Source organism: Drosophila eugracilis, unplaced genomic scaffold, assembly GCF_018153835.1.
Source record: "Drosophila eugracilis isolate 14026-0451.02 unplaced genomic scaffold, ASM1815383v1 contig_386, whole genome shotgun sequence".
Classification (NCBI taxonomy): domain Eukaryota; kingdom Metazoa; phylum Arthropoda; class Insecta; order Diptera; family Drosophilidae; genus Drosophila; species Drosophila eugracilis.
In genome coordinates, this window is record NW_024573245.1 from 606,365 (window position 1) to 632,040 (window position 25,676).

A 25,676-nucleotide genomic window follows, 5' to 3' on the forward strand; every position below is an offset into this window, starting at 1 on the left:
TTCTAGATATCATCTTTACTTACTTATTTTTTGAATTTCTTAACTAATTTTTCGGATAAAATGATTTTAAAGCCAAGGTTATGTATAAAAACTTTGTTTACGTTCCTCATCATAACTGACTTTCTGCTGAAATGTCATGTGTGATATATTATATCATTATTGTGACCTTAAAAGTTATCAAACCAATCTATAAACAATATAAAATATTAATTCCATTTCTGCAAATAAAGAAACCAAAATTAGGGCAGCTATTTTCAGCGTTAATCGTGTTTTGTTTGCCCACGGAAAATGACTAAGTGCAGAAATGTGTACTCGAGATAGGGAGGAAAGCTGAAGATCCCCTTCTTTTCTTACCAACTGGCCTCATTATGTTCAGGCTAATTGCACGACCTGAGCCTCCGTGGGCTGCGAACAAAAAACAATCAGAAAAATATCAGAGCTGCAAAAGGGATTTGCCTGCAGCTGGGAGTGCAATTAGGGCTCTCTGTAATTTGCGTCACGGGCACGTGAGGAACTTAAAGGCCAACAAAAAATGTTGCCAAGATATAAATAGCCACAAACGGGGATGAAGGAAAATGCCATAGCCCAGAGAGTCGCCCTTGAAAATTGAAAGTAGGCGTGTCGTCATGACAACATTCCAGCGACAACACAAACCAGTGCACAGCAAGAAAGCAACTCGAGTTTAAATTTAAATTTGGAAGAAAATTGAAAAAGTATCGATAGATAGATTTTAAAAATTAAAAAAAAAAAAGTTAAAAACTCAAAAGTTTTACCAAATATTTCTACCCTAGAAAATGTAAAACTTTTTTTTCTGTGCATTGAGTGACTTGCAGGAAAGGAATTAGAGGAGTTGTAAGTACTCCACGTCAAAGTCCAAAGATATCCATAGCTAGCGGGCAGGAACTCGCAACATGCAGCATGTTGCCAGGCACATTTGATCGACTGTCGGCTACTGATTGCGGTTTTCATTGACATCCTTCCATTTATTCTGGGAATTACAGAAGATTGAGTTTTTAGAAAAAACCGATTTCCGAATTCTTTTAGAAAATGAAAAAGTTTACAATCGCCTTAAATAAAAAATGATTCTAGTTTCGAAATGAGTTCGAAAAACCGGAAATATTTTTATATCAGAAAAATTTGTATATAATTCCCTTCGCAGTAAAATAAAACTAACAACAGAAAGAAGCTAGCTTCGACATGCCGATGTTGATATGCTTTTGCAGTTTAATACATAATGTTTGAAATATAAATAAGAGAACGATGAAAAAACAAGAAAATATAAATAAAGTACTCGACTTGAAGTGTATTCAGCAAAGCACTGGGCCAATCCTTACATTTCTGCCTTTTCATCGTGCCATTAGCTACTCCTCACAGGTGATTAGCGACCAAGTCAATATTTGCCAGTTGATTCCGTTTAATCCGCAATGCTCATGGTCGGGCCTGGACATGTGCGACAGGTGAAACCAGGGCGATTTCAATTAGCCAATAAACGACCGAACGGGCTAAGAACTGACACTGACCTCGACTGAACGGTTGTGACAAAGATGAATGGCTTTATTTGCTGACCATCTAGCAATTAGCCACAAAAAGTCGACTAGGCCAAAATGTCATCACGAAGGCGTTGGAGGTGTGGCCACAAAGTTTGCCCGCAAATTAAATTCCAGTTTATTGATGTCAAGCGAGGAGTCGGGACACTTGTTGTTGTCTCTGGCTGAGAGGGATTACATTTTTACGACATCACCACGGAAGTTGCCCATCAGCAGTCAGCTCGTTTGCTCTAATTGCCGGCAAACGATGGCGCCGGTTACTCACACAGTGAGAAATGTATATAATAATATTAGTTTACTGGATTAAAGGATTACGTATTTTCATATTATTTATTGTACTTTTGCCTTTCAAATTAAAAAATATAAAATAAATAAAATCTTCGCAAAGGAAATGCCATTTTGTTAATCCTATACTTCCAGATTAAATGCCCAAACTTTAAAAATTTCTTGTTCAAAAATCTTGATAAGAAGATATGTTTTTAGCAAATCTCTTCCAATGGCACACACGTTTTTAATGAAATATAAAAAAGGAATTAAGAAAACAAGCTTTTTGGCAAACATTTTATCCGCAATCAACCCTCAGTCGGAAATGTTTTCTTCACGCGCTGCAAACTTCTCCTTCTTTTAAAATTATCAATACGCTCCACAAGAAGGGCATAAATGTTCGAGTAGATAGCCATGGGACATTGTTTTTATGTTTTTAATTTTATCTTTATTTATTTTTTTGCTGTGTGGAGAGTAGTTAGTTCAAGTTGTTTAATTGTGCATGTCCCGTTGTCATTTAGTGACTTGGACTGGAACAGCGTGTGTGACAGTGAGTTATGGCCACGTGGATGACCTGTTGCCTCACTCGTAGGTGTGGCCCACTCGCCTCCCTCGGGCGTTATATCGTCCGGAAGCTCTCATTTCCGGATTTGGAATGACACAAATAAAAATGAAGAAATGTCTGAAAACCGAGAAAACTTATGCTTATTGTTGTTGTTTATGCATAAGCACAATATCTTGTACTTGACGTATAAAACGGTTTTCCACTTATCAGAACATATCGGTCCTGAATGAAGTGAAGAGCTCATATGTGTGTATATATATATATATATATACATCTTTATATGCATATAACAGAACTCCTTATCGCTTTCTTACTCCAACCGTCCAGCAGAAATCTTTACTCTTCGCTTGGCTGCTATGCTGTTCGTTTGTGCTTGAAAAGCGGATTGAAAGCGATGGAAATAAAGCATCAAGTATATATATATTCGAGTATATATAACGGGCGAATACTAGTGTACTTAAATCAATAAAAATATTTTTATTTTTAAGAAGGCTTAATATCATCTAGACATTTAAGTTTGTCTAGTAAATGTATAATGAAACCTTTCAATAAACATTAACCGATGTTTCGAAAATGTTCCTCAAAACATTATTTACAACCTTTAAAATAATAATAAAACAAACGCATAAAAAGTGATTAAAATCAAAAAACAAAAAAATAATGAAGTTAATTACAAAACATAAAATCGAAATAATTCAAAAGTTTTCAACTCTAACCAAGGCAACAAACTTCCTTTTTCTTGCAGTGCAGCGCTAAGTGAGCAAAGTGTCTTCCAGCGTGACCATGGCATTTCTGGGCCAAAAGTGTTAAATTGTTAAAATTTAGGAGAATACAATTAGTACGATATTTAACAGCAAAACAAACAAACAAATCTATCCACATGGCACTGCTACGGAGGAGGATGCTGCTGCCCCTGCTAGCCTGGATCTCGCTGAGCGTCGCGTGTAAGTAGTCTTCCACAAATCTCATTCAAAAAAACCCATATTTCTCGATAATAAAACATTTTTTATTTCGAAGAATTTCCTGGAATTGATAAGAGAAACCCCTGAAAACCACAACATGGCTAGCGCTTTCAATTTGCACAATTTAAAAACAAACATATCTGCAAAATGCATTGATATTTATGTGGGGGCTGCTTCCTGCCAGCAATCTCGCATTCTTTATTGTTTTAAGCACTGAGAAAATCGACGTAAAGATAGTTATCTTCATGTTCAAAACTAAGTTTCTTTTTGTACAAATCTTAAGAACTTGTAACGATGAAATTTAGCTCAAAAGACAATAATAATCACTTGGCAATAGCTAAAATATATTTGTATTCTCTCTGTGTAAGGCCATAATCTGCCCATCTTCACGCTTTCACCAGTCTAGACAGATCCCAGAGCTGAGGTCTGAACTGCTTTGAACTTTGAATACAAATTGATAAGCCGCCGAATTTCGGGCGCGACATGATCTTCGCCTATTCAATTAAAGTGCGGGTTAGATTTCTATTTATGAGCATCGTTTTTTACATGCACTCTTATTTTTGTAGCCAGAGCGGCAACTATAGTATAAAGCCTATCAGGTCCATTGTTATCGCTGTCAACAAATAATTGATCCCGAAGCAAAAAGGCAAAACAATCTACTTGGGCGACCAAAGCAAAGGCGTAGCCATAGAGATGCGACGGGCAATAAAATATGAAATATGCGATCGGTAGAGGATTTTGCATCTGCGCCCATGGCGATCCCTAGAGGGTCGCTCAACCGCAAATCACTTAAAGTCATTATTATAGCGCCACCAGTGGCTGTTGGATTGTTTTCCGAAGGGGAAACCGGCGGCTGGAGCTCGCCAATAGATAAAGCGGCATGTGAAGTGGTTTGTTGTGGGGCATTCGATCAATGAAAAAAATATGAGTACAGTTGACCTTCTGGTCTACACTGAAACAATTTAATAAATCAATCAACTAATTTATCTCAATTCAATGTATTTGACAATGAATTTAAAGTAGTAAAGTTGTAACAAATTCTCATACTCCCCAACCTTTTAGCACCCACGAAACAGTTCTCGACGGATACCGATGACCTTACCGAAAACTGCGGTGGTGAGAATGGAGCTCCCCTGATGACACCCTGCAAGAACTTCATAATTCTGAATGCCCAGACAACTACTACACTGAAATGCGAGGGCAACGAGACGATGAGCTGGTGGACCAACCACCCGACAGAAGCCAGAAAGGAATCCTTTGACAACACAGAGGATCCAGAGCGACCTTACGGCACCAGCCTGACACTATTCGATGTGTCAGCTTACGATGTGGGTGCCTATTACTGTGTGAAAGATTCGGAATTTAGCCAGATAGATGAAGAGGATAGACCGGAAGAGGCGATGGTAGAGCTGGTGAACCAGGGCAAAGCTAGCTCCATCTATGTGTACGTGGATGACCCGGTGAATAAACTGGTGCCCATTGAAAATGCAGTGACGGCTTTGCAATACACCGATGTGGTCATACCCTGTAAGCCAGCGATGCCGGATACAGAGGTGCTGTTGCAGCCCAACACTGGAGATGTAAGTGGATAAGATCAGGTTTTAAAATAATTTTCAAATTATGCCAAAAACATAAAGTTTGATGAACCAAAAAAGGCCTGCATGAATCCAGCACAGGGAATCGAAGCGGAAGGGGTTACAAATGATTTTTTTGCCAAAATTCTAGAAAGAATTATTATTGGTAGTGTTACTTACTAGTATATTTATGTTTATAAACTACTCGACGATACTAAATATATTAAAGTATAAATATTCCACATCAGGGTCAATAGCCGAATCGATTTAGCCATTGCCATCTGTCCGTCCGTCTGTCCGTATGAATGCTGAGATCTCAAGGTCTCAATTAAAGAAGCTAGACAAATGTCATTATTACTAATTCAAAACACGTTAAATTTGATAATAAAAAAGTTATTAAGCAGATGGTAAACAGAGTAAGGAGTATCTGATAGTCGAGACCTTCGACTATAGTGTTTCTTATTAGTCATATTTTATTCTTGCTAAAGTCTTGCTGGTATAACCTTGGAACCCATCATTTTCTTTTCTCGGCGCGCAGAGTTCTTGGAAAATCTCTTCGAAAAGGAAGGTTGAGGTTCATCCAAAGTTTGCCCAGAATGTGAGGTACGATCCCATGTTGGGCTTCACCTTCCATGTCATTGATCGTTTTTCCGGTTACTACGATTGCATTGGGCCGAAAAGTTCCACGATAATTGACGTTATATACATACCGAGTATGTCACAGTTTGTCCTAGAATCTAAATTCGTAGTTAGCCCCTTATAGCCCACATATGTATATAAATATCTATCTATCTGTACAGTCGATCCATTTCCCAGATATTTAACTATATAGTCTTAACCAATCAGCTCCAGTCCCACAACTGCATTGATAGGCAGCAGAAAGTTAATACGTTGTTAGGCTTCCATTTGATTACCCGATATCTGACCTTGTACATGCCTCTGTGCAGATGCATTCCAGCAAATCTGTCGGTCGGTACGATCCGCAACGGGGATTCACCATCGAAATCCGCAGCATCCTAGATGGCGGCGATTACTATTGCCGGCCCAATCCGCCCTACCCGCATAACGAAGAGGAGTCAACCAGCATAGAAGTGCGCTTTATTGGTAACGGTCACATTGATAGTGAGTTTTTGCACCCCAAAGTTTGTGATTTGTGATTTCCGTCTATACATGTCGTAAATATTGCTTTCCACTTTTCAACAATTCTTTTCGGAATCGATCATCTGAAGCGGTTTCGGTTACGGTTTAGGTTTTCCATAGCCCAAGGATCTAATCTATGCAAACTTAATCTCTTCCAAATTCATGGCTTTAATCACACTCTCTACAGCCTAAATACGAAATTGCACTGCACTCAATTATGTATGCTAACTCTCACAAACTTTTAAAACTGATTTGAAATTTGGTATTAAACTTAAACTTTTTTATGTTTTTGAAAAGACAATTCTCCATGGTGATATTCATATTGTTCTCTAAATGTTAATAAAAATTTCGACTTGGTTCTTAACATTTAAATATTTCTCAATTCACAATCGCTAAACATTTTTGCTGCTCACCCATTAAAAAAGCTTGCAACTTACATAAGTGTCTTAACGAATGGTATTTCTCCCCTCCTTTGTGTTCCACCCCCCACAACCTTTCTCCAAAAAATATTGATTGATCGTACACCTACCCAATGTTACGTTAATCTGCTAACTCCTCCAGAATCCGGATTGGAAATTCCCAGTACCAGCCCGCCGACTTCGGGGGCCTTGACTAACATGGGGTATACGTATGCACCAGGTGTCACCGATGGCGATGACGAAATCCTCACTCTTACTAACCAATCGACGGGTAAAATGGCACTAATCTATGGTGGTGATGGAGCCTTATCCTGGGATCGGGCAAAGCGAAGTCCAGCCAGTCTGGCTCCGATGAATGCGTCGCCCTCACCCAGACCAGGGCGTAAGTGTTGTCCTGGTTGTTGTTGTTCTCTTTTCTGTTCGTGTCGTGTTGTCCTAACTGTGCCTTATATTTTGCACCCCTTACCTTCTCGTTTTGTGTTCGATTTTAGTTGGTTATGGACTGATTTTAACAGAGTAGTAACCCAATTTGTTACTAACCCTAACTAGCACCTACCGCCTAAGTACTGTAAAAACCCTAACCCATTTGTGTCTACGTCTATGTCTAACCCACCCATCTGCATGAAGCTGTAGCATTGCTGGCCAGTCCCAGTCCTTTGCCAAGGGTATCTAATAAAGCTAAACTCTTTACCAACGCCACAGAAGACGGCAAGCCCCTGCCAAAGCCCGTGATCAAGTCCTCCGTGGAACATCACGTCATCACGGACACCAACTTCACCCTCGTGTGCGAGCAATCCGCCCACGTCGAAGCAGTCTACGTTATGGAATGGATTACTCCGTCCCGATCTAAGGTCAGTATATAACATAATCCAATCCTTTGCGTAAAGCATAACAACGATTTCAACCGTAGGACCGCATAAGAACCTCCAAAGCTGAAACCGATCCAAGAACAAGGAACAGCACCCACCAGACGGGCAGAAGCACTTTGACGGTTTATAACGCCCAACCCTCAGACACCGGTGTTTACAAGTGCGTGACCTCAGACAAGATACAACATAAGGAACATTGGACCACCTACAGGATTAGAGTCATAGGCGAGTATCCAAACATATTATAATGCGTTTTATCAACAGTAGTAATATGTCATTTTCTACCAATTCCAATAAGCAGGACAAGGCGAAAGCTACTTGAATGTGGGCGAGCCTTCAGGTCACTACAATGTGCAGGAATTCGCCAACCGCACCATCCAGATGACAGCCAACTACGAAGGCTTTCCCACGCCCACCTTCAGCTGGTTTAAGCCGGACGGAACGGAGGTCAGGCAGTCTGAGAACAATTTCAATATCCAGTCCACGGAGCAGAGCACAATGCTTCAGGTGCTGAATGCCCATCTGCAGGACAGCGGTTCCTATGTCCTTCGAGGTTCGAATTCCTTCGGGGTCGTAGATCGTGTGTACAACGTGAGTGTGATTGATGCCCCAGAGCTGAGGATGTCAGACGCCTACGTCCAGGTGGGGTCCGTGGCCCGAATGGAGTGCACCGTTCGCGCCTATCCACCGGCGATTGTCACCTTCTTATTCCGACCTTGCAAGTTGGTGCCACACTGGCCTACCTGCTCCTCTTTCAACCAGGACTTTGGCGTAAGTATCATGTTTATATTTCATCTTAAGAATATATCCTTGTTTCCGGAATAAGGGCTATAATTATAATTTAAACAAGAATCCTATTACCTGTTCTGAATCTATATTCTTTTATGTAAGCTTTCACCCTATAATTATTAATAATCAATGTTGACAACTAAACATTTGTATTTGTCCCTTTAATCATCACCCAACTGCTTTTACTGTGTCGTCCTATGCTTCGGTGTTGTCGTCCTGCAGCTGCCAAGTGAACAGGAGAAGTATCAGGTACCTTATTTCTTCACAACCCCCTTTCAAAACCTTCGAGTGGTATTTAACAACCTTTTTTGAACGACCCACAGTTCCAGTCCAAGCCGCGACCCGGGAAACTGAGTGTGGAAACCATATACGAAGTAGCCTTCCTCCCCACGGAGCCGGGAATCCTGACCTGCGTAGCTCAGAATCTGGTAGACGGAAAGGAACGAAGGACAATGACCAAGGCGCACGTATTGCTGGGCAACATCTCCGAGAACATGACCATATATGGCTTTGATAGGGATCACAAGATCGCCAAAGAAGACGATGTAAATTTCACCTGCGAGGCGCTGGCTTACCACTTCGATGGAAATCTTAAATGGTTCATTAATGGCGAGGCTTTGGAGGAGTCCAAACGTAAGATACTTTTCACTAATAGTTATTATTTTAGCGGCTTAAACTTTGAATTACTTTCAACTTATTCCTCAGAGGTTTCAATCGAAACTAGCCAAACCGACTACTCCTACAAAAGCACTGTGCGTATTACTTCTATATCCGACAATGATCGAGGAACATACGAGTGCCGGGCCTTCCGCAACGAGAACGACTCCATGTACAGCAGTCGTGAGATAGACTTGTATGTCCACGATCCCTTGGCTCCTCAGTGGGTCAATGTCAACCAGAATGGCCACTCAAAAGTAAAGCGAAAACTGAGCCAAACTCTGGAGCTGGAATGTGCCTCCACGGCGGTCCCCTTGGCCACAGTAAGGTGGTTCAAAGACGACAAGGAGCTCACCGAATCGAAGCTCAGACACATCATAGAAAAGGAGTCCAGGCTACTCATCACGCACCTCTATCCCGGGGACGAAGGTATCTATAGGTGTGTGGTAGAGAACCGTTTGGATAAGATCGAGAGATCCTTTACGGTGGTTATTTCGGGTATGTCCTCATTTAGATCTTTTTTTAATTCCCAAGTACAAAACTAAAGTCTCGTAGGTAAAAACCCTAAGAAATTAATATTTTTCTTTATTTTTATTAAATATTTTTTAGATCTTCCCGGCATAAGCATGGGCTGGGTGTGGTTAGGTGTGATACTTTTCGTAATACTCATTAGTTTGTGCCTCTTCCTTGCTGTTCGATACCAAAAGGAGCACAAGCGTCATCTGGCACTAAAGGCAGCCGGTTTGGCCAACTTTGAGGAGGGAGCCGTGGGGCACATTAATCCCGATCTGACCCTCGACGAACAGGCTGAACTTTTGCCCTACAATCGGGAATTCGAGTTCCCGCGGGAAAACTTAAAACTGGGCAAACAGCTAGGAGCCGGAGCCTTCGGCGTGGTTCTTAAGGGAGAGGCTAAGGGCATTCGGAAGGAGGAGCCCCTCACCACCGTGGCGGTCAAGATGGTCAAGAGAACGGCCGACAACGAGGTTGTTAAAGCACTGGTTTCCGAACTTAAGATAATGGTCCATCTGGGCCAGCACTTGAATGTGGTCAATCTGTTGGGAGCCGTCACCAAAAACATCGCCAAACGTAAGTTTTATTATCAGAGAATAATCAAATATTATTATACCTTATCTTATTTTTAATAAACATTCATCTTTCCTCAGGCGAGCTTATGGTTATAGTAGAGTATTGCCGTTTCGGTAATATTCAAAACTTCCTTCTGAGGAACAGGAAGTGCTTTATCAATCAAATCAGTCCAGATACCGATCACATTGATCCCACAATCATGATCCAGCGCATTTCCGACAACTTTGACCTGCACCGGTAAGTAATAACGGGCTAGTAAGGTGACTAACAACCCATTAATTTATAGAATTTAAAATTTAAAACCCCAAAGCTAACTGACCCTATCTTAGATAAGCATTGTGTTGACTAACTCTTATATTGTTTTGATTTCTGGTTTTGGTACTTGGTATGCTAAAATTAATCCACCGACTAACAATAAACCCAACACGATCCACAACATAATTAACTATTGATAAACTCCACACACACACACACAAAACCACTGAATGTTTTGCACCTGTGCTTGTGATCCCGCTCCTGGTTGTGGTCTCCTCTGTGATCCCCGCTCTATGTGTCTCCCCCTGTGTACTTGGTGTGGCAACTAAACATCAACTAACAGCGATGCGAATGGTGGCAGCTTGAAGTACGCCAATGTCATTTTCCCGAACCACTCGTACATAAATGAACTCCACAACAATAACACGCAACCGCCACCTCATCGCAGAAACTCGGACAATGATCCCCGATTGGGCACCCGAGCCGGACGACCGGGATCCGGTACGGCAACCTACAGCTACGACCGCCAGATGGATACCTGTGCAACCGTGATGACCACCGTACCAGAAGGTAGGTTTCCACAAATCAGTTATCAAGATACAAGAGTTTATATAAAATATTGTTGAGCGCAAGCTAAACTTCATCTTTTTGTAATCCCAATTAATTAATGACCTCAATCTCATATCATTCTCAACAGATGATCAAGTAATGTCCAATAATTCAATACAGCCAGCCTGGCGTTCAAATTACAAGACGGACACCACAGAGGCGATGACAGTAACCACCGTTGACTTGATCAGTTGGGCCTTCCAAGTAGCCCGCGGCATGGACTATTTGTCTTCCAAGAAAGTGTTGCACGGTGACCTGGCTGCCAGGAATATTCTTCTATGCGAGGATAATGTCGTAAAGATATGTGACTTTGGTCTGGCTAGGTCCATGTATCGAGGAGATAACTACAAAAAATCAGGTATAGTCACTTTAAGAAATTGGCCGAAGCTGAATGCCGGCTTAGGGTCAGGAAATATCTACTCTTACACACATATTTTACACTTCATTGACTCAATTTTCATTGTGATTTCAGAGAGCGGAAAACTGCCCATTAAGTGGCTTGCGCTGGAGTCACTTAGCGATCATGTTTTTAGTACGTACAGCGACGTTTGGTCGTATGGAATCGTTCTTTGGGAGATGTTCTCGCTGGCTAAAGGTCCCGTATCCGGGCATTGATCCCAACCAGGAGCTGTTCAACAAACTGAACGATGGCTACCGAATGGAGAAGCCACCATATGCCAACCAAGAGCTCTACGAGATTATGCTGGAATGCTGGCGGAAGAAGTAAGTGTATATCTTCTTTATACAATCTGACTAAATTATTTAATTTACAAACTATTATTCCAGCCCTGAGAGCAGACCTTTGTTCGCTGAGCTGGAAAAGCGTTTTGCCGACATGTTGGGCGAAGATGTAGCAAACGTAAGCGAGAAACATACAAATTAGAGTAGTTTATAATACAATACCTGTACATTCTAGCACTACCTTGACCTGAACAATCCGTATCTCCAAAGCAACATGGAGTCCATGAAGAACCAGTCTACAGATTACCTTGCACTGATGGGATCCCCCGACGAGCTGGCGCCCGCAGCCCCGCGCTACGTAAACGGACACATAGTGCCCGATATCCGTGAGTATTCTTTCAGCCATGGCCATCGTTCAGGTTACTAACTCCGCACAATCACATCCATCTGACCATCCAAATGCACCCACTCACGCTGGCACACTAACTCAGGCATCGAGGAGCTGCCGGACGACTATGTGGCGATGAGCCCGGACTCCGATCCCGATGCCAGCACAGCCATATTCTCACCCACGCGCCTCGAAGGCGAGGCCTCCGACTTTCCGGACTTCTCAAGCGAAACAACTTTTAATTTCCCAGCGGCGCGCCAGTCGCCTACGTTAAGTAACAACCTAAATAGCGGATCGAGTAAGCCGCTCCGCAAGAAAAACGGCATGCCAACGGTAGATGCAGCGGATCAGGCTCCGGAGGAGATACCCATGCTGCACCGCCGCTCCGCCGGATCGGATGATGGCTACCAGAGTCCAGAGCAGAGGAGGCGATTCAATCAGGGCCTCAAGCAGCAGTATGTCACGCCCACGCCTTCCCCCCGCCATCATGTGGAGACAAAACTCAACGGAGAGTCGTCCGAAAACTATGTGAATGTCAAGCCGCCAAGGAAGAATATCCCTGGCAAAAGCACATCAGGTGGTGGAGTTGTAGCACCCACGGAAGCCTTCTCGAATCCCAGCTACCAACCACTGTCTACCGTCAACGAGAAGGAACAGCGAAGGTATTAGAAAGTCCCGTAGCCATTAGCTTAAGACGAAGCCTCTACGCAGCCTAGTTGGAGTTTTAATTCAATTTTAAATTAGAAAATGATAACGTAATAAATTAAAACATAAAGTTATCTGCTAAACAAATTTCTAATGTAGTGACCATAATTGGCTTAAGGAAAACCTTTGGAAAACGACACAGCACGATATATTTCAAAATTTGTAAAATTTGAACTTCACTGTTATGGGGGCCTTTAAAAACGATACTACTTAGTGGCATTGTCAAGACTCTGATATAGCTTTAGGACCACACACTCACTCCATGTTATATACTATTAATGCCATTTCATGTTTAAACTAAGTCTAGTTATAAGTCGGTTATACTTATCTATGTAATTATTTGTCTTGTATTATGTATGCATGTACCTACGACTACTCAAATACAATGAGTATAATAACAATATCAACAGACCTTTTGTTATTTATTTATTGTTAATTTTCAAGTGAGTTGGACTTGACTTCGTTTGCGGCATCTTTTCTAATGCAACGTCGTTTTTCTTCTAGTTCTAGTTCCATGAGTTCGTTCTTCAGATTAATTGACCGTAGCTCCAGGCGGTGTTTCTCAGCAGATCTGATATTTTCATTGTAATAAAATCTCTGTTGAAGCCGAATTAACGTAATTTTCTCATCGTCCAAAGATCTGTTTTCCCTGATGGGCGAGAGTGAGGACTGGGATTCGGTTGCCAGCGGAATTTTTCCGCAAACTCCGTAGGACGGTTCCTAAAATAAGTTTAAATTGAAAGGACACTAAATATAAGTGAATCTGAACACCAAACCTCATCGATTGATTCTGTTTGAATAGGGGAAGTTCTATCGTCTGAAAATAGAAAGTGTAACAATTTAAAAAGTTCTTTGAGGGTAAACAAAAATAACACTCCCTTACCTTGGTGATCCAGCCGTTCGCTGTCCAGTGAGCTGCCAGGATCTGGAATGTTATCATACACCACAGAAACACAACTGCTGACTGGATCAAACTCTTCCGCCATGAGAAATCTGGGCAGCATTGTGCCCTCGTTCTTAAGCTTGGTGTTCATGTTCTTGTACTTATCCTTGAGAGTTTTCCAGGATCGTTGTGAGCCAGTGAGGTTAGATAATTGCTGGGATAACTTCTCCCAAGTGTCCTTCTTTAATTGGCAAGTGACCACATCGGAGCACTTATTATCGATGATGTGCTTGTAGGGTTGAAGAAGCTCCAGCAGTTTCATCTCTTCGGAAATAGCAAAGTTTTTGCCCCTTTTACGCGTTTGCTTTTCCGTTTGCATTAGTTTAAAAAAATTTTTATTTAATCGGGATTAAATAAATCAGGATTGACACTTCGGAATTACAAAGCAGACTTAACAGTCGGACTTTCCTCTGTCGATCCCCGTCCAAACTATCGATTTGTCGATAATCAATCTGTTGTCACCTCAACTAAAAACCCGTATTGTTAAGAAAAAGTTAAACCAAGTTCTGCAGTGTCCTGATATCTCACTTTGGTTTAAAAATGCACATTTTCATTAATAAACATGTATTTAATATTTAAGATATGAAGGTATAATAGCATGCCGCCGTTTAAGAGTAGTGTGAAGATAGCGATGTTGATGGCAAGCCAGAGAGAGAAGGCAAAAAGGCGAACCGAGATTCTATTTACGTACTGTGCTTACATATATGGAATTAGGAACTTTACGAGTGGATTTCATTAAAAAATTAAATAATGTTTTTAAACAAACTACAAATTAGCGATAACAGACACAGTATATACCAACAAAAACTTTTAAAACTTAAATTTGCCGATTAGAGCCTCGGCTGCCGAATTAATCTCTCATTCCCCTTCAAAGCGTCGTGAACTACAGTTGATTTAAAACGAAACGGAAAGTGATTTCTAACAACGCGAAAATAAAGTTAACCAAATAAACCGAATTTAAATAAAATAAATAAAAGTGTTTTAATTGTGATTAAATATGAGAATTCAATTGTAAAAATCTAGAGCCGCAAAGCTAAATAACAAATTGAGCCACATGGCACTCGTTCCCTGGAGGATTATTTTGACAATGCTTCTCATTGGAACCTCATGGAGTTATACATGTAAATTGCTTTCTTGAAATCTCAATAAAAAATGATAAACCGCGACCATACGAAAAATAAAATGAAACAGAAAAGAAAAAAACCTCAAAAAAACACAGAATGGATAAAGATTTCAGTTTGCGCAAATAAGAAAAAACATTTTCAGAATAACCTTTAACATTTTTATAGAATCTACTATCTATCAGCAGTATTTTAAACTCTTGTTATATTTCAATAAGTGCTACAAGGCGAATCTTTTGTTATATTTCATTTTAATAAATCGTGACAACACGTCTGTTCGCTATATGGCGCCATTATCTGTTCAATTGTCTTAATTTGACAACGCTGAGAACTTTGCACTCCAGCCGATTAATCTCCGAATTTTAGAGCTTTCCAATTTAGTTAATCTTGAGTTATTATTTATTAATTATTTTTTGTCACGTCTATTGTTGTTGCTATAAATTAATAATTGAAGCGAAAGCCAAAAAGGAAAAGATATATAAATCTAAAATCTCTCTTAAATCTATATATTAGGTTGTCAAAAAAGTGTTGCGGTATAAAATTGGTTACAATAATGCGATTCAAGTCAAATATTTTTTGTTTTGTTCGATGACGCGTTCCCAACGAGATGCCAACTTCATAATGCCCCTCTCATAGAAGCTCGCTTCCCTATTGGCAAAAAACTCGGAGCGTGGCGCATCTTCGACCACCTCTACACCAGAACGAAAACGTTGAACCCATCGTTGTGCGGTGGAAATGGAAACTGTATCGGGTCCATAAACTGCACAAATTTTATTGACGGCTTGAGATGCATTTTTGCCTTTATGTAGTTACTGTCAAAATGCCGTATTTATTATTTTGTATGACTGCGACGCTATAACTCCGCACGACTTAAAGAAAAATGGTAGCTAAATTTCCAAACAAGTATAGCATGACCTGATGCGACGAATAAAACAAGAACTAAGCGCTTTCAGCGCCAACTAGCGAAAATACCGCAAGACTTTTATAAAAATATTATGAATGTAATAAAATTAAAATAAACTTGAAAATAATTAATTACCTATTATACTCTACATATTTAGTAAAAGCTTATTCGGGTGCAGAAGATTTTATTAAAAACTGCGATGAATTTAAAGTAAAAGTTGTAACAAATTCTCATACTCCACAACCTTTTAGTACCCACGATTCAGTTCTCGGCGGATACCGATGACCTTACCGAAAACTGCGGTGGTGAGAATGGAGCTCCCCTGATGACACCCTGCAAGAACTTCATAATTCTGAATGCCCAGACAACTACTACACTGAAATGCGAGGGCAACGAGACAATGAGCTGGTGGACCAACCACCCGAGAGAATCCATAGGGGAATACTTTGACAACACAGAGGATTCAGAGCGACCCTATGGCACCAGCCTAAAACTATTCGAGCTGTCTGCCGATGATGTGGATGCCTATTTCTGCGTGAAGGATTCCGAATTTAGCCAGATTGATGAAGGCGATAGGTCAGTAGACACGATGGTCAAGCTTGTGAGGCAGGGCAAAGCTAGCTCCATTTATGTGTACGTGGACGACCCACAGAATAAGCTGGTACCCGTTGATAGTCAAGTCATGGCTCTGCTGGACACCGAAGTGGTCATACCCTGCAAACCAGCGATGCCTGACACGGAGGTGGTGTTGCAGCACAATAATAAAGATGTAAGTAGAAAAGACCAGATGTTAAATTCTTTTAAAATCATTCCAAAAACATAATGTTTGATGCATATGATTTTTGAGCAAAAATCCATTATTTAGGCCCGTTACGTTATATATGTATACATGCATATATTACATGTACCATATGTATGTGTCAGATCGATAATTACACCTTTTATCATTTCGTCAGAGTTCATGTTCGAGCTAAGTTGTCTATTTTTCTTCTTCAGATAGATAGCTTTGCCTCATTTCCTTTTTAAATTTTGTTAAAATTATCTGTTCGTACTCGTACTAGCTTGACATGACAAAATACCGAACTGTAAATCAACTAGAAACGAGACATCGAACTTCAAACGAGAGGCAAACAACGAGCCGTTACATTGAAATAAATTTAAATTTTATACAGTTAATCATCCGGATCAATAGCCCAAGGGATTTATGCTGCGGGCTTAGTAGTATAACCTACAAACTCATCACTTTCCTTTATTTTCTTTTTTGTGAAAAAGGTTGAAGGTAATCCCAAGTTCTTCCAGAATGTGAGGTACGAACCCAGGTGGGGCTTAACATGCCCTGTCATTGATCCTTTTTCCGGTTACTACGACTGCACGGCCGATAAATTTCACGATAATCAATGTTACATACATTCCAAGTATGCTACAGTTTGTCCTAGAATGTAGATTCGTAGTTAGCCCCTTATATCTCATATATTTATATATATATATATATATCTGTACAGTCGATCCATTTCCCAGATATAAAACTATTTTAGCGTAGTCTTAACCAATCAGCTCCAGTCCCACAACTGCATTGATAGGCAGCAGAAAGTTAATACGTTGTTAGGCTTCCATTTGATTACCCGATATCTGACCTTGTACATGCCTCTGTGCAGATGCATTCCAGCAAATCTGTCGGTCGGTACAATCCGCAACGGGGATTCACCATCGAAATCCGCAGCATCCTAGATGGCGGCGATTACTATTGCTGGCCCAATCCGCCCTACCCGCATAACGAAGAGGAGTCAACCAGCATAGAAGTGCACTTTTATGGTAACATATTTCATCTAATTCTTTGTCTTCCAAAGCCACTGTCCTTCCTAAAAAATATATTACAAATCTAAACTTTCTATAAATGCTACTACAAAGAGCGCAAGCCACTACCGATGCCCGTGATCAAGACGTCTGTAGAACACCACGTTTTCGTGGATACCAACTTCACTCTCGTGTGCGAACAAACCGCCTATATTAAAGCAATGTACGTAATAAAGTGGATCACTCCGTCAAGCTTAAAGGTAAGTAAATCGAAATCACTAAAACCAATTAGCCGCTCTATTTTCTAAGATATCGTCCAGTATAATACTAAAAAACCATAAATAATTTAAATATAAAATAGTTAATTAAACAATATCTAGAAATTTGTATTGTCTTAATCAAAGTAGAAGCAAAAAACCAATCGTAATACTTTCTTACAGGATCGCATAAAAATCTCCAACGCAGAAATCGACCCAAAGTCTAGGAATAACACCTATCAGACAGGCAGGAGCACTTTGACGGTATATAACGCCCAACCCTCAGACACCGGTGTTTACAAGTGCGTGACCACAGACAAGATACAACATAAGGAACATTGGACCACCTACAGGATTAGAGTCTTAGGCGAGTGTCCAAACATATGAAAATGCGTTTTATCAATAGTAGTAATATGGAAATATGTCTTTTTCTACCAATTCCAATAAGCAGGACAAGGCGAAAGCTACTTGAATGTGAGCGATCCCTTAGGTCATTACAATGTGCAGGAATTCGCCAACCGCACGATCCAGATGACAGCCAACTACGAAGGCTTTTCCACGCCCACCTTCAGCTGGTTTAAGCCGGACGGAACGGAGGTCAGGCAGTCTGAGAGCAATTTCAATATCCAGTCCACGGAGCAGAGCACAATGCTTCAGGTGCTGAATGCCCATCTGCAGGACAGCGGTTCCTATGTCCTTCGAGGTTCGAATTCCTTCGGGGTCGTAGATCGTGTGTACAACGTGAGTGTGATTGATGCCCCAGAACTGAGGATGTCAGACGCCTACGTTCAGGTGGGATCCGTGGCTCGAATGGAGTGCACCGTCCGCGCCTATCCACCGGCGATTGTCACCTTCTTATTCCGACCCTGCAAGCTGGTGCCCCACTGGCCTACCTGCTCCTCTTTCAACCAGGACTTTGGCGTAAGTATCATGTTTATATTTAATCTTAAGAATATATCCTTGTTTCCGGAATAAGGGATATAATCCAAAACATTATTGTAATCCATTTTGACAACTAAACATTTGTGTTTGTCCCTTTAATCCTCACCCAACTGCTTTTACTGTGTCGTCCTATGCTTCGGTGTTGTCGTCCTGCAGCTGCCAAGTGAACAGGAAAAGTATCAGGTACCTTATTTCTTCACAACCCCCTTTCAAAACCTTCGAGTGGTATCTAACATCCTTTTTTGCACGACCCACAGTTCCAGTCCAAGCCGCGACCCGGGAAACTGAGTGTGGAAACCATATACGAAGTAGCTTTCCTGCCCACGGAGCCGGGAATCCTGACCTGCGTAGCTCAGAATCTGGTGGACGGAAAGGAACGAAGGACAATGACCAAGGCGCACGTATTGCTGGGCAACATCTCCGAGAACATGACCATATATGGCTTTGATAGGGATCACAAGATCGCCAAAGAAGACGATGTGAATTTCACCTGCGAGGCGCTGGCTTACCACTTCGATGGAAATCTTAAATGGTTCATTAATGGCGAGGCTTTGGAGGAGTCCAAACGTAAGATACTTTAAAGCTTTTTTGTCCTTTGTGCATAGCCTATTTTTAGTACAAATTAAGCCACCTAGTATAAACGGCTTTAACTTTAAATTACTTTCAACTTATTCCTCAGAGGTTTCAATCGAAACTAGCCAAACCGACTACTCCTACAAAAGCACTGTGCGTATTACTTCTATATCCGACAATGATCGAGGAACATACGAGTGCCGGGCCTACCGTAACGTGAGCCACTCTGTGTACAGCAGCAAAGAGATTGCCTTACACGTCCACGATCCCTTGGCACCTCAGTGGGTAAACGCCAACCAGAATGGCAACTCAAAAGTCAAGCGAAAACTGAGCCAAACTCTGGAGCTGGAATGCGCCTCCACGGCAGTTCCCTTGGCCACAGTGCGGTGGTTCAAAGACGACAAGGAGCTCACCGAATCGAAACTCAGGCATATCATAGAAAAGGAGTCCAAGCTACTCATCACGCACCTCTATCCCGGGGACGAAGGTGTCTATAGGTGTGTGGTGGAGAACCGTTTGGACAAGATCGAGAGATCCTTTACGGTGGTTATTTCAGGTAAAGCTGCAATGAGATTTTAATCATATTTTATTTCGCATCCTTAATTATCCTATCAAACCTTTTGACTCTCAGAAATGAAAGAACTCATAATACATTTTATTAAATATTTTTCAGATCTGCCTGCTATGAGCATTGGATGGGTGCTATTCTGTATTGTACTATTCCTCGTCCTTATTGGCATAAGTCTCTTCCTTGCTGTTCGCTACCACAAGCTGCATTCTAAGCTAAAAACTAACTTCCAGAATGGTGATGTGGACAACATTGATCCGAATCTCAACGTGAAGGAGCAGGCTGATCGTTTGCCCTATAACTCGCGATTCGAGTTTCCGAGGGAAAACTTAGAACTGGAAGGACAGCTAGGAGCTGGATTCTTCGGTGTGGTTCTGAAGGGAAAGGCTAAGGACATTCGAAAGGAGGAGCCCCTCACTACCGTTGCGGTTAAGATGGTGAACCGAACGGCCGACGACGATGTTGTGAAAGCACTAGTTTCCGAACTTAAGATAATGGTCCATCTTGGCCAGCACCGGAATGTGGTAAATCTGTTGGGAGCCGTGACCAAAAATGTAGAGCAACGTAAGTTAAAGATTGTTGTAGCCGAACTTAAAAACTACAAAAAAATTTAAAAAAACACTTCAAAATAATATTGCGAAATTATTATAACAATTATAAAAATTATAAATGTACTAGCAATAGCAATATTTTTTTAATTAACATATATCTATCTATTTTCAGGCGACTTTTTGGTTATAGTAGAATATTGTCATTTTGGCAATCTTCAGAACTTCCTTCGGCTAAACAGGAATAGCTTTATAAATCAAATCAGTCTAGATACCGATCGCATCGATCCGAAAATAATGACTCGGGCTAATGACGGGTCAATAAGGTAGCTAACAACCCTTTAAGTTTAATAATCTAAATAATGTAACCTCAAAGGTCACTTAATTCCTATTAACTTTTATGTTGTTTTGCTTTCTGGTTTTGGTATTTGCTAAAATTAATCCACCGACTAACCATCAACCAATCCGTTAACCCAAAAAACACTGAATGTTTTCCGCCTGTGCTTGTAATCCCGCTCCTGGTTGTGGTCTCCTCTGTGCTTCCCACTCTATTTCTCCACCCCTGTGTTCTTGTGGTGGCAACTAAAATTCAACTAACAGCGATTCAAATGGTGCAGGCGGGAGCTCGGACAATGGTACCCTTGAAAGAACACGAATAGGTAGGTCTGATCCAAAAGAAGAAATCATCATCTATGTATGAATTTTGTTATGCTATGTTGTTTTTCATATAATTTTAATTTCGTGTCATTTCCTACAGACAATAATAATTTACCTATACCCTCAATACAAGCAGCATCGGGTTCCAATTTGGAATCGGACACCATGAAGGCGAATACGGTGAGCACTAGTGACTTGGTCAGATGGGCATTCCAAGTGGCCTGCGGCATGAAGTTCTTGTCCTTACGAAATGTCTTGCACGGTGATCTGGCTGCCAGGAATATTCTTCTTTGCGAGAACAAAGTCGTAAAAATATGCGACTTTGGTCTATCTCGATCGATGTATAGAGGGGCCTACATGAGAACAGGTATTTAAAATTTGTGAAGAAGTTTATTGACCTCAAAACATATTCCACTAACAGATGATGTTGATTAGTAGTGATGTATGGTCTGTTTTAAGAAATGTATACTGGGTCAATGTATCTACGATTTAAGAATATTTCTGCTTTTAAATTATTTTTAGGAGCATGCAAATTGCCTATCAAATGGCTGGCCTTGGAGTCGATAACTGATAATGTATACAGCACATACAGTGACGTTTGGTCCTATGGAATTCTCCTTTGGGAATTGTTCTCGTTGGCTATGGCTCCGTATCCGGGAATTGCATCCAATGATGAGCTGTTTAAAAAACTGAACGATGGATACCGAATGGAGAAGCCGCCATATGCTAACCAAGAGCTCTACGAGATTATGCTGGAATGCTGGCGGAAGAAGTAAGTGTATATCTTCTTTATATAATCTGACTAAATTATTTAATTTACAAACTATTATTATAGTCCTGAGAGCAGACCTTTGTTCGCTGAGCTGGAAACACGTTTTGCCGACATGCTGGGCGAAGATGAAGCCAAAGTAAGCGAGTAACATTTAAATAACAAAAGTAATTCAGATAATTTCTGTACTTTACAGTACTTGCTGGTTTTGAACGACCAGTATGAGAAGAGCAACATGGAGCACATGAATGACCAAACCACGGATTATCTAGCGATGATGGGACAGAACTGTTATTCCATTCCTGATTTTAATGCCCCAACGCCAAGACAGTTAAGTAACAATCCCAGTAACCTAAACGAGAAGAACGCCATGCCTAAAATGGATCCAACGGATAAGGCTTCGGAAGAGATACACATGGTGCACCTCCGTTCCACAACAACTGATTGTGGGCCTAGAGCACCGACAGCAGCCTTCTCAAATCCCATCTACCATACAACTACTCATGAGAAGTAAAGGTATTAGAAGGTCCTGCAGCCATTATCTTAAGACTAAGACCCCCAAACAGGCTAGGTGGAATATGTCCTTTTAAAACAATAATATGTAGTGGCATTGTCATAATTCTGATATAGATTTAGAACCACACACTTACTCCACGTTATATACAATGATGTTTCAATTATAAATAGTCGATTACACTTATCTATATAAATAATTGTCTTCTATTATGTATATACTATACTGTACTATACTATACTATACTATACTGTATACTACTTAAATACAATACGAATAATAAAGAAATATCAAAACTTGTTGTCTATGATGGGCATCTAAAACAATATAGGTCTTCAAATTCATTGATCTAAAAAGAAATGGAAAAACTGGAAGGAATGCCTTTTTTTAATAGCGTCATCTGTAGCTCAAACCATTAAACCAATGATTAATAACTGATGGTGGAGTAGCAGCCCATTTAACGCCATAAAACCAAAACGAAATTAGGTTTAAATATGAACATTTTCTTGTAAATTTTATAGTCTAACATCTCAGCGTACATACGGACAAACGAGAATACTGTCAGGCGGACTTAACTTACTTTTCAACAAATAGGTTCTCACCATAAGTATTTGATGTTTTTAATCTAATTACCATTCATTTCAATTTCGCTTCAAAAAATAATTGTTATAATAATTTATTCCACCGTTTGGTAATAATTTAGTTCTTTCGGCTGTTTTCACTACAGTTGCAGTGCAATGTTAACTTTCCACTCCGTTTCTTCCCACTGTTACAACCCATGAACTCATAATAATAACTCATGTTAACCAGCAGTGTGACCAGAAAATGTTCACATACTGAATTTTTAAAGAATTCTTTGTTTGGGGAAGCCGTATTGCCATCTGGCATCACTGTCAAGCTCTGTAATTTATAATAATATTTTTTAGCCCAATTCGATTGTTATTTACTCGGCCGCAAAATGATGGTAAGTGAAATCATAAGCCCAACGAAACTTCATAATAGAAGTATTATTTAAACAATTAAAGTACATGAAAGTACTTCTCTTTCGTGGCATCCAAAACGACGCCCCGCCCGCAAACAAAGAAAACCTTATCATTAAAAAAAAAATGGGCGTAATTAGAGTCCACATCAGTTAATGATTTTTTGCCCCCTAGGACGGCATCGATGACTCAAATCTGCTGAATAGTCCCTCCGCCAACAATGGCGCAACAATAGAAATCGCCTCGCCCACAAATCCGCTGGTTAATCCACCAGCAACAGGCGGAGCACCCGCACTAAGTGGCGCCACAAACGGCAGCGGATCTGCCACATCGCCGGATAGCTCCTCCTCCGCCCCGGCCACGCCTGCAGTTCTCGGCGAGAACGCCCTCCACGTGGAGATTTCCGATGCGTTGAGCGAAAAGGAAAAGGTCAAGTTCACAGTGCATACCCGCACCACTCTGCCGGGATTCACGAAAAAGGATAACAATGTAGTGCGCCAGCACGAGGAGTTTGTCTGGCTACACGATCGCATCGAGGAGAACGACGACTACGCCGGCTACATTGTAAGTTTGTGGTCCATGACATTGATATGCTGATTATTTGTCGAAACTTAACATAGATTCCGCCCTGTCCACCTCGTCCGGACTTTGATGCGTCTCGTGAAAAGTTACAGCGCCTTGGTGAAGGAGAGGGTAACATGACCAAAGAGGAGTTCAAGAAGATGAAGTCAGAGCTGGAGGCGTAAGTAAAAATTATTGCTTATATTTATTGCGCATACTCATTTAGTTCATGTCTACCTTATAGCGAGTACCTGGCCACCTTCAAAAAGACGGTGGCCATGCACGAGGTTTTCCTGCGCCGCCTGGCAAGTCATCCTGTCTTTCGCGTTGACCAGCACCTAAAGGTATTTCTAGAGTATGACCAGGATTTGTGCGCTAAACCACGCAAGAAGATGGCCATTTTCGGAGGCTTTGTTAAATCCCTCGGCAAGACCACAGACGAGATTCTGCTGAGTGCCACTGTGCGAGATGTGAATGACTTCTTCGAGAACGAGCTGCAGTTCCTCACTGAATACCACGGTCATTTGCGGGAGGCAGCAATCAGGACGGAGAAAATGACACAACGCCACAAGGATGTTGGCGACTCTCATCAAAAGATTTCAAATGCCTTGACGCAGCTCTCGACCACAGAAAAGGGGAATATGGAGACTTTTGTGGCTAAGACGGCGGAGATATTTGAAAGGATCAAGGTGGGCATGACTAGTAAAAGATTTCATTTGTGTCATTCTTTAATAAGAAGAGGTCCTTTCCTAATATTTATTAGAATCTGGAGACCCGAGTAGCTAGTGATCAGGACCTTAAGCTAGGGGACACATTGCGCTATTATCAACGGGATAGTGACGCTGCGAAAGCTCTACTAATCCGGCGTCTAAGATGTTTGGCCGCCTACGAGACCGCCAATCGAAACCTGGAAAAGGCCCGATCCAAAAACAAAGATGTTCATGCGGTAAGATTAATTAAAGTCTAGAATACGTTTTTTCAAAACTATGTTTCAGATCGTTCTAAGAGCGATTGTTCTCCCCTTAAAATTTTACAGCGGGGCAATTAATTCTCACGCTTCACTAATTACAAACAACAACATATTTGCGTTCTTGTATTTTATTTCTACCGTCCACAATCCCACATTGCTCTGCTCTCTGCTCTGCCTATCCCTCCCTCTTCACTATTTGTGCGTATTTGTGGTTCTGTTTCTGCAGCCTTTGGAGGTGCAAGAGGTATTTGGCATTTAAAGTTTTAATCGTCGGTTTAGTAGATGTGTCTCCACCCCACGTAACTGCTGCATGCCTTCCACCGTTGCTCCACCCCTATTCACTTTAGCATGTCCTTTTTGTGGCCCAATGTAATAGAACTAAAACATCACTAATATATTATAATTAACCACTGTTCAGGCCGAGACTGCTCAAGCGGAAGCTTGTGAAAAGTTCGAGTCGATGTCTGCCTGCGGAAAGGAGGAATTAATTGGATTCCGCAACCGACGGGTAGCTGCTTTTAAAAAGAGGTAAGTTTCGATTTTTAAAATGTTTAATTTACTAATTTTCCGATTCTCCAATTAAAGCCTCGTGGAACTCTCTGACTTGGAGATCAAGCATGCCAAGACCCAGTACGAATATTTGCGCCAATCGCTGCTAGCGCTCAAAGAGATTGCCTGAGACGGGGAGCCGGAGGCGGAGGAGCCGGAAGTGGATGAGGGATAGGAAAATGAGTCATCCGCACATTGTTTACACACCCCATTGAAACGCATTCCTCATCGATAACACACCCCCGGGAGACGAAGTAAATCAATTGTTTATTGCTAAGCAAACAGTTTATTATTGCACAGGCCAGATCGTGTGCAACATTATTACCTTAGCCCACGTATTATATTAACGAATATCTATTTGTTTTGTGAACAGAGCGCTTTTATATTTGTCAAACAAGCATTCCTCTCTAAAGCATAAACTACAACTATATTGTAAACACTTGCATTTGAAGCAGAATATAAACAAGAAATATTGTACAGAAGGCGGGCTGTTTGTTAGCAGTTAGTATACTA

The 25,676-nt window shown here is 41.1% G+C and overlaps 4 protein-coding genes across 6 annotated transcripts; 3 read left to right on the forward strand and 1 right to left on the reverse strand.

Moving 5' to 3' along the window:
* The first annotated feature begins 2,686 nt into the window (after window positions 1-2,686).
* Window positions 2,687-12,920, forward strand: LOC108106102 (platelet-derived growth factor receptor alpha-like). Its single transcript, XM_017212967.2, is given in 20 exon segments — window positions 2,687-2,788; window positions 3,122-3,320; window positions 4,401-4,918; window positions 5,860-6,034; window positions 6,614-6,853; window positions 7,174-7,322; window positions 7,382-7,565; window positions 7,642-8,111; window positions 8,352-8,378; window positions 8,453-8,762; window positions 8,835-9,284; window positions 9,396-9,875; window positions 9,953-10,112; window positions 10,474-10,700; window positions 10,828-11,097; window positions 11,212-11,330; window positions 11,332-11,462; window positions 11,526-11,598; window positions 11,656-11,806; window positions 11,912-12,920. Coding segments are annotated over 19 exon segments (4,764 nt in total). The 5' UTR covers window positions 2,687-2,788; window positions 3,122-3,256; the 3' UTR covers window positions 12,478-12,920.
* Window positions 12,921-12,926: 6 nt separating this feature from the next.
* On the reverse strand, window positions 12,927-22,859 carry LOC108106107 (myb/SANT-like DNA-binding domain-containing protein 4). 2 transcript variants are annotated; one of them, XM_017212984.2, is made up of 4 exons: window positions 22,737-22,859; window positions 13,397-13,760; window positions 13,290-13,330; window positions 12,927-13,233 (listed from the first exon to the last, which is right to left on the reverse strand). In XM_017212984.2, exons 1-4 carry the CDS (start codon window positions 22,737-22,739, stop codon window positions 12,946-12,948), a joined length of 696 nt encoding a protein of 231 aa, XP_017068473.2. In that variant the 5' UTR covers window positions 22,740-22,859; the 3' UTR covers window positions 12,927-12,945. The 2 variants fall into 2 exon arrangements, with proteins under 2 accessions (XP_017068473.2, XP_017068472.2); XM_017212983.2 differs by lacking the exon at window positions 22,737-22,859 and having other exon boundaries at window positions 13,397-14,143.
* LOC108106114 (vascular endothelial growth factor receptor 1-like) lies at window positions 14,273-22,338 on the forward strand. Its single transcript, XM_017212990.2, has 16 exons — window positions 14,273-14,577; window positions 15,733-16,250; window positions 17,137-17,293; window positions 17,390-17,535; window positions 17,716-17,899; window positions 17,984-18,453; window positions 18,631-18,657; window positions 18,732-19,041; window positions 19,154-19,603; window positions 19,721-20,179; window positions 20,339-20,489; window positions 20,764-20,822; window positions 20,921-21,187; window positions 21,343-21,592; window positions 21,656-21,728; window positions 21,786-22,338. The coding sequence occupies exons 1-16, from the start codon at window positions 14,511-14,513 to the stop codon at window positions 22,101-22,103; spliced, it is 3,906 nt and encodes a 1,301-aa protein (XP_017068479.2). The 5' UTR covers window positions 14,273-14,510; the 3' UTR covers window positions 22,104-22,338.
* Window positions 22,860-22,967: 108 nt separating the features above from the next.
* Window positions 22,968-25,645, forward strand: LOC108106104 (sorting nexin-32). Of its 2 annotated transcripts, XM_017212978.1 has the most exons (8): window positions 22,968-23,067; window positions 23,258-23,647; window positions 23,704-23,825; window positions 23,889-24,333; window positions 24,408-24,590; window positions 24,841-24,858; window positions 25,033-25,142; window positions 25,200-25,645. In XM_017212978.1, exons 1-8 carry the CDS (start codon window positions 23,062-23,064, stop codon window positions 25,291-25,293), a joined length of 1,368 nt encoding a protein of 455 aa, XP_017068467.1. In that variant the 5' UTR covers window positions 22,968-23,061; the 3' UTR covers window positions 25,294-25,645. The 2 variants fall into 2 exon arrangements, with proteins under 2 accessions (XP_017068467.1, XP_017068468.1); XM_017212979.1 differs by lacking the exon at window positions 24,841-24,858.
* Window positions 25,646-25,676: the final 31 nt, after the last annotated feature.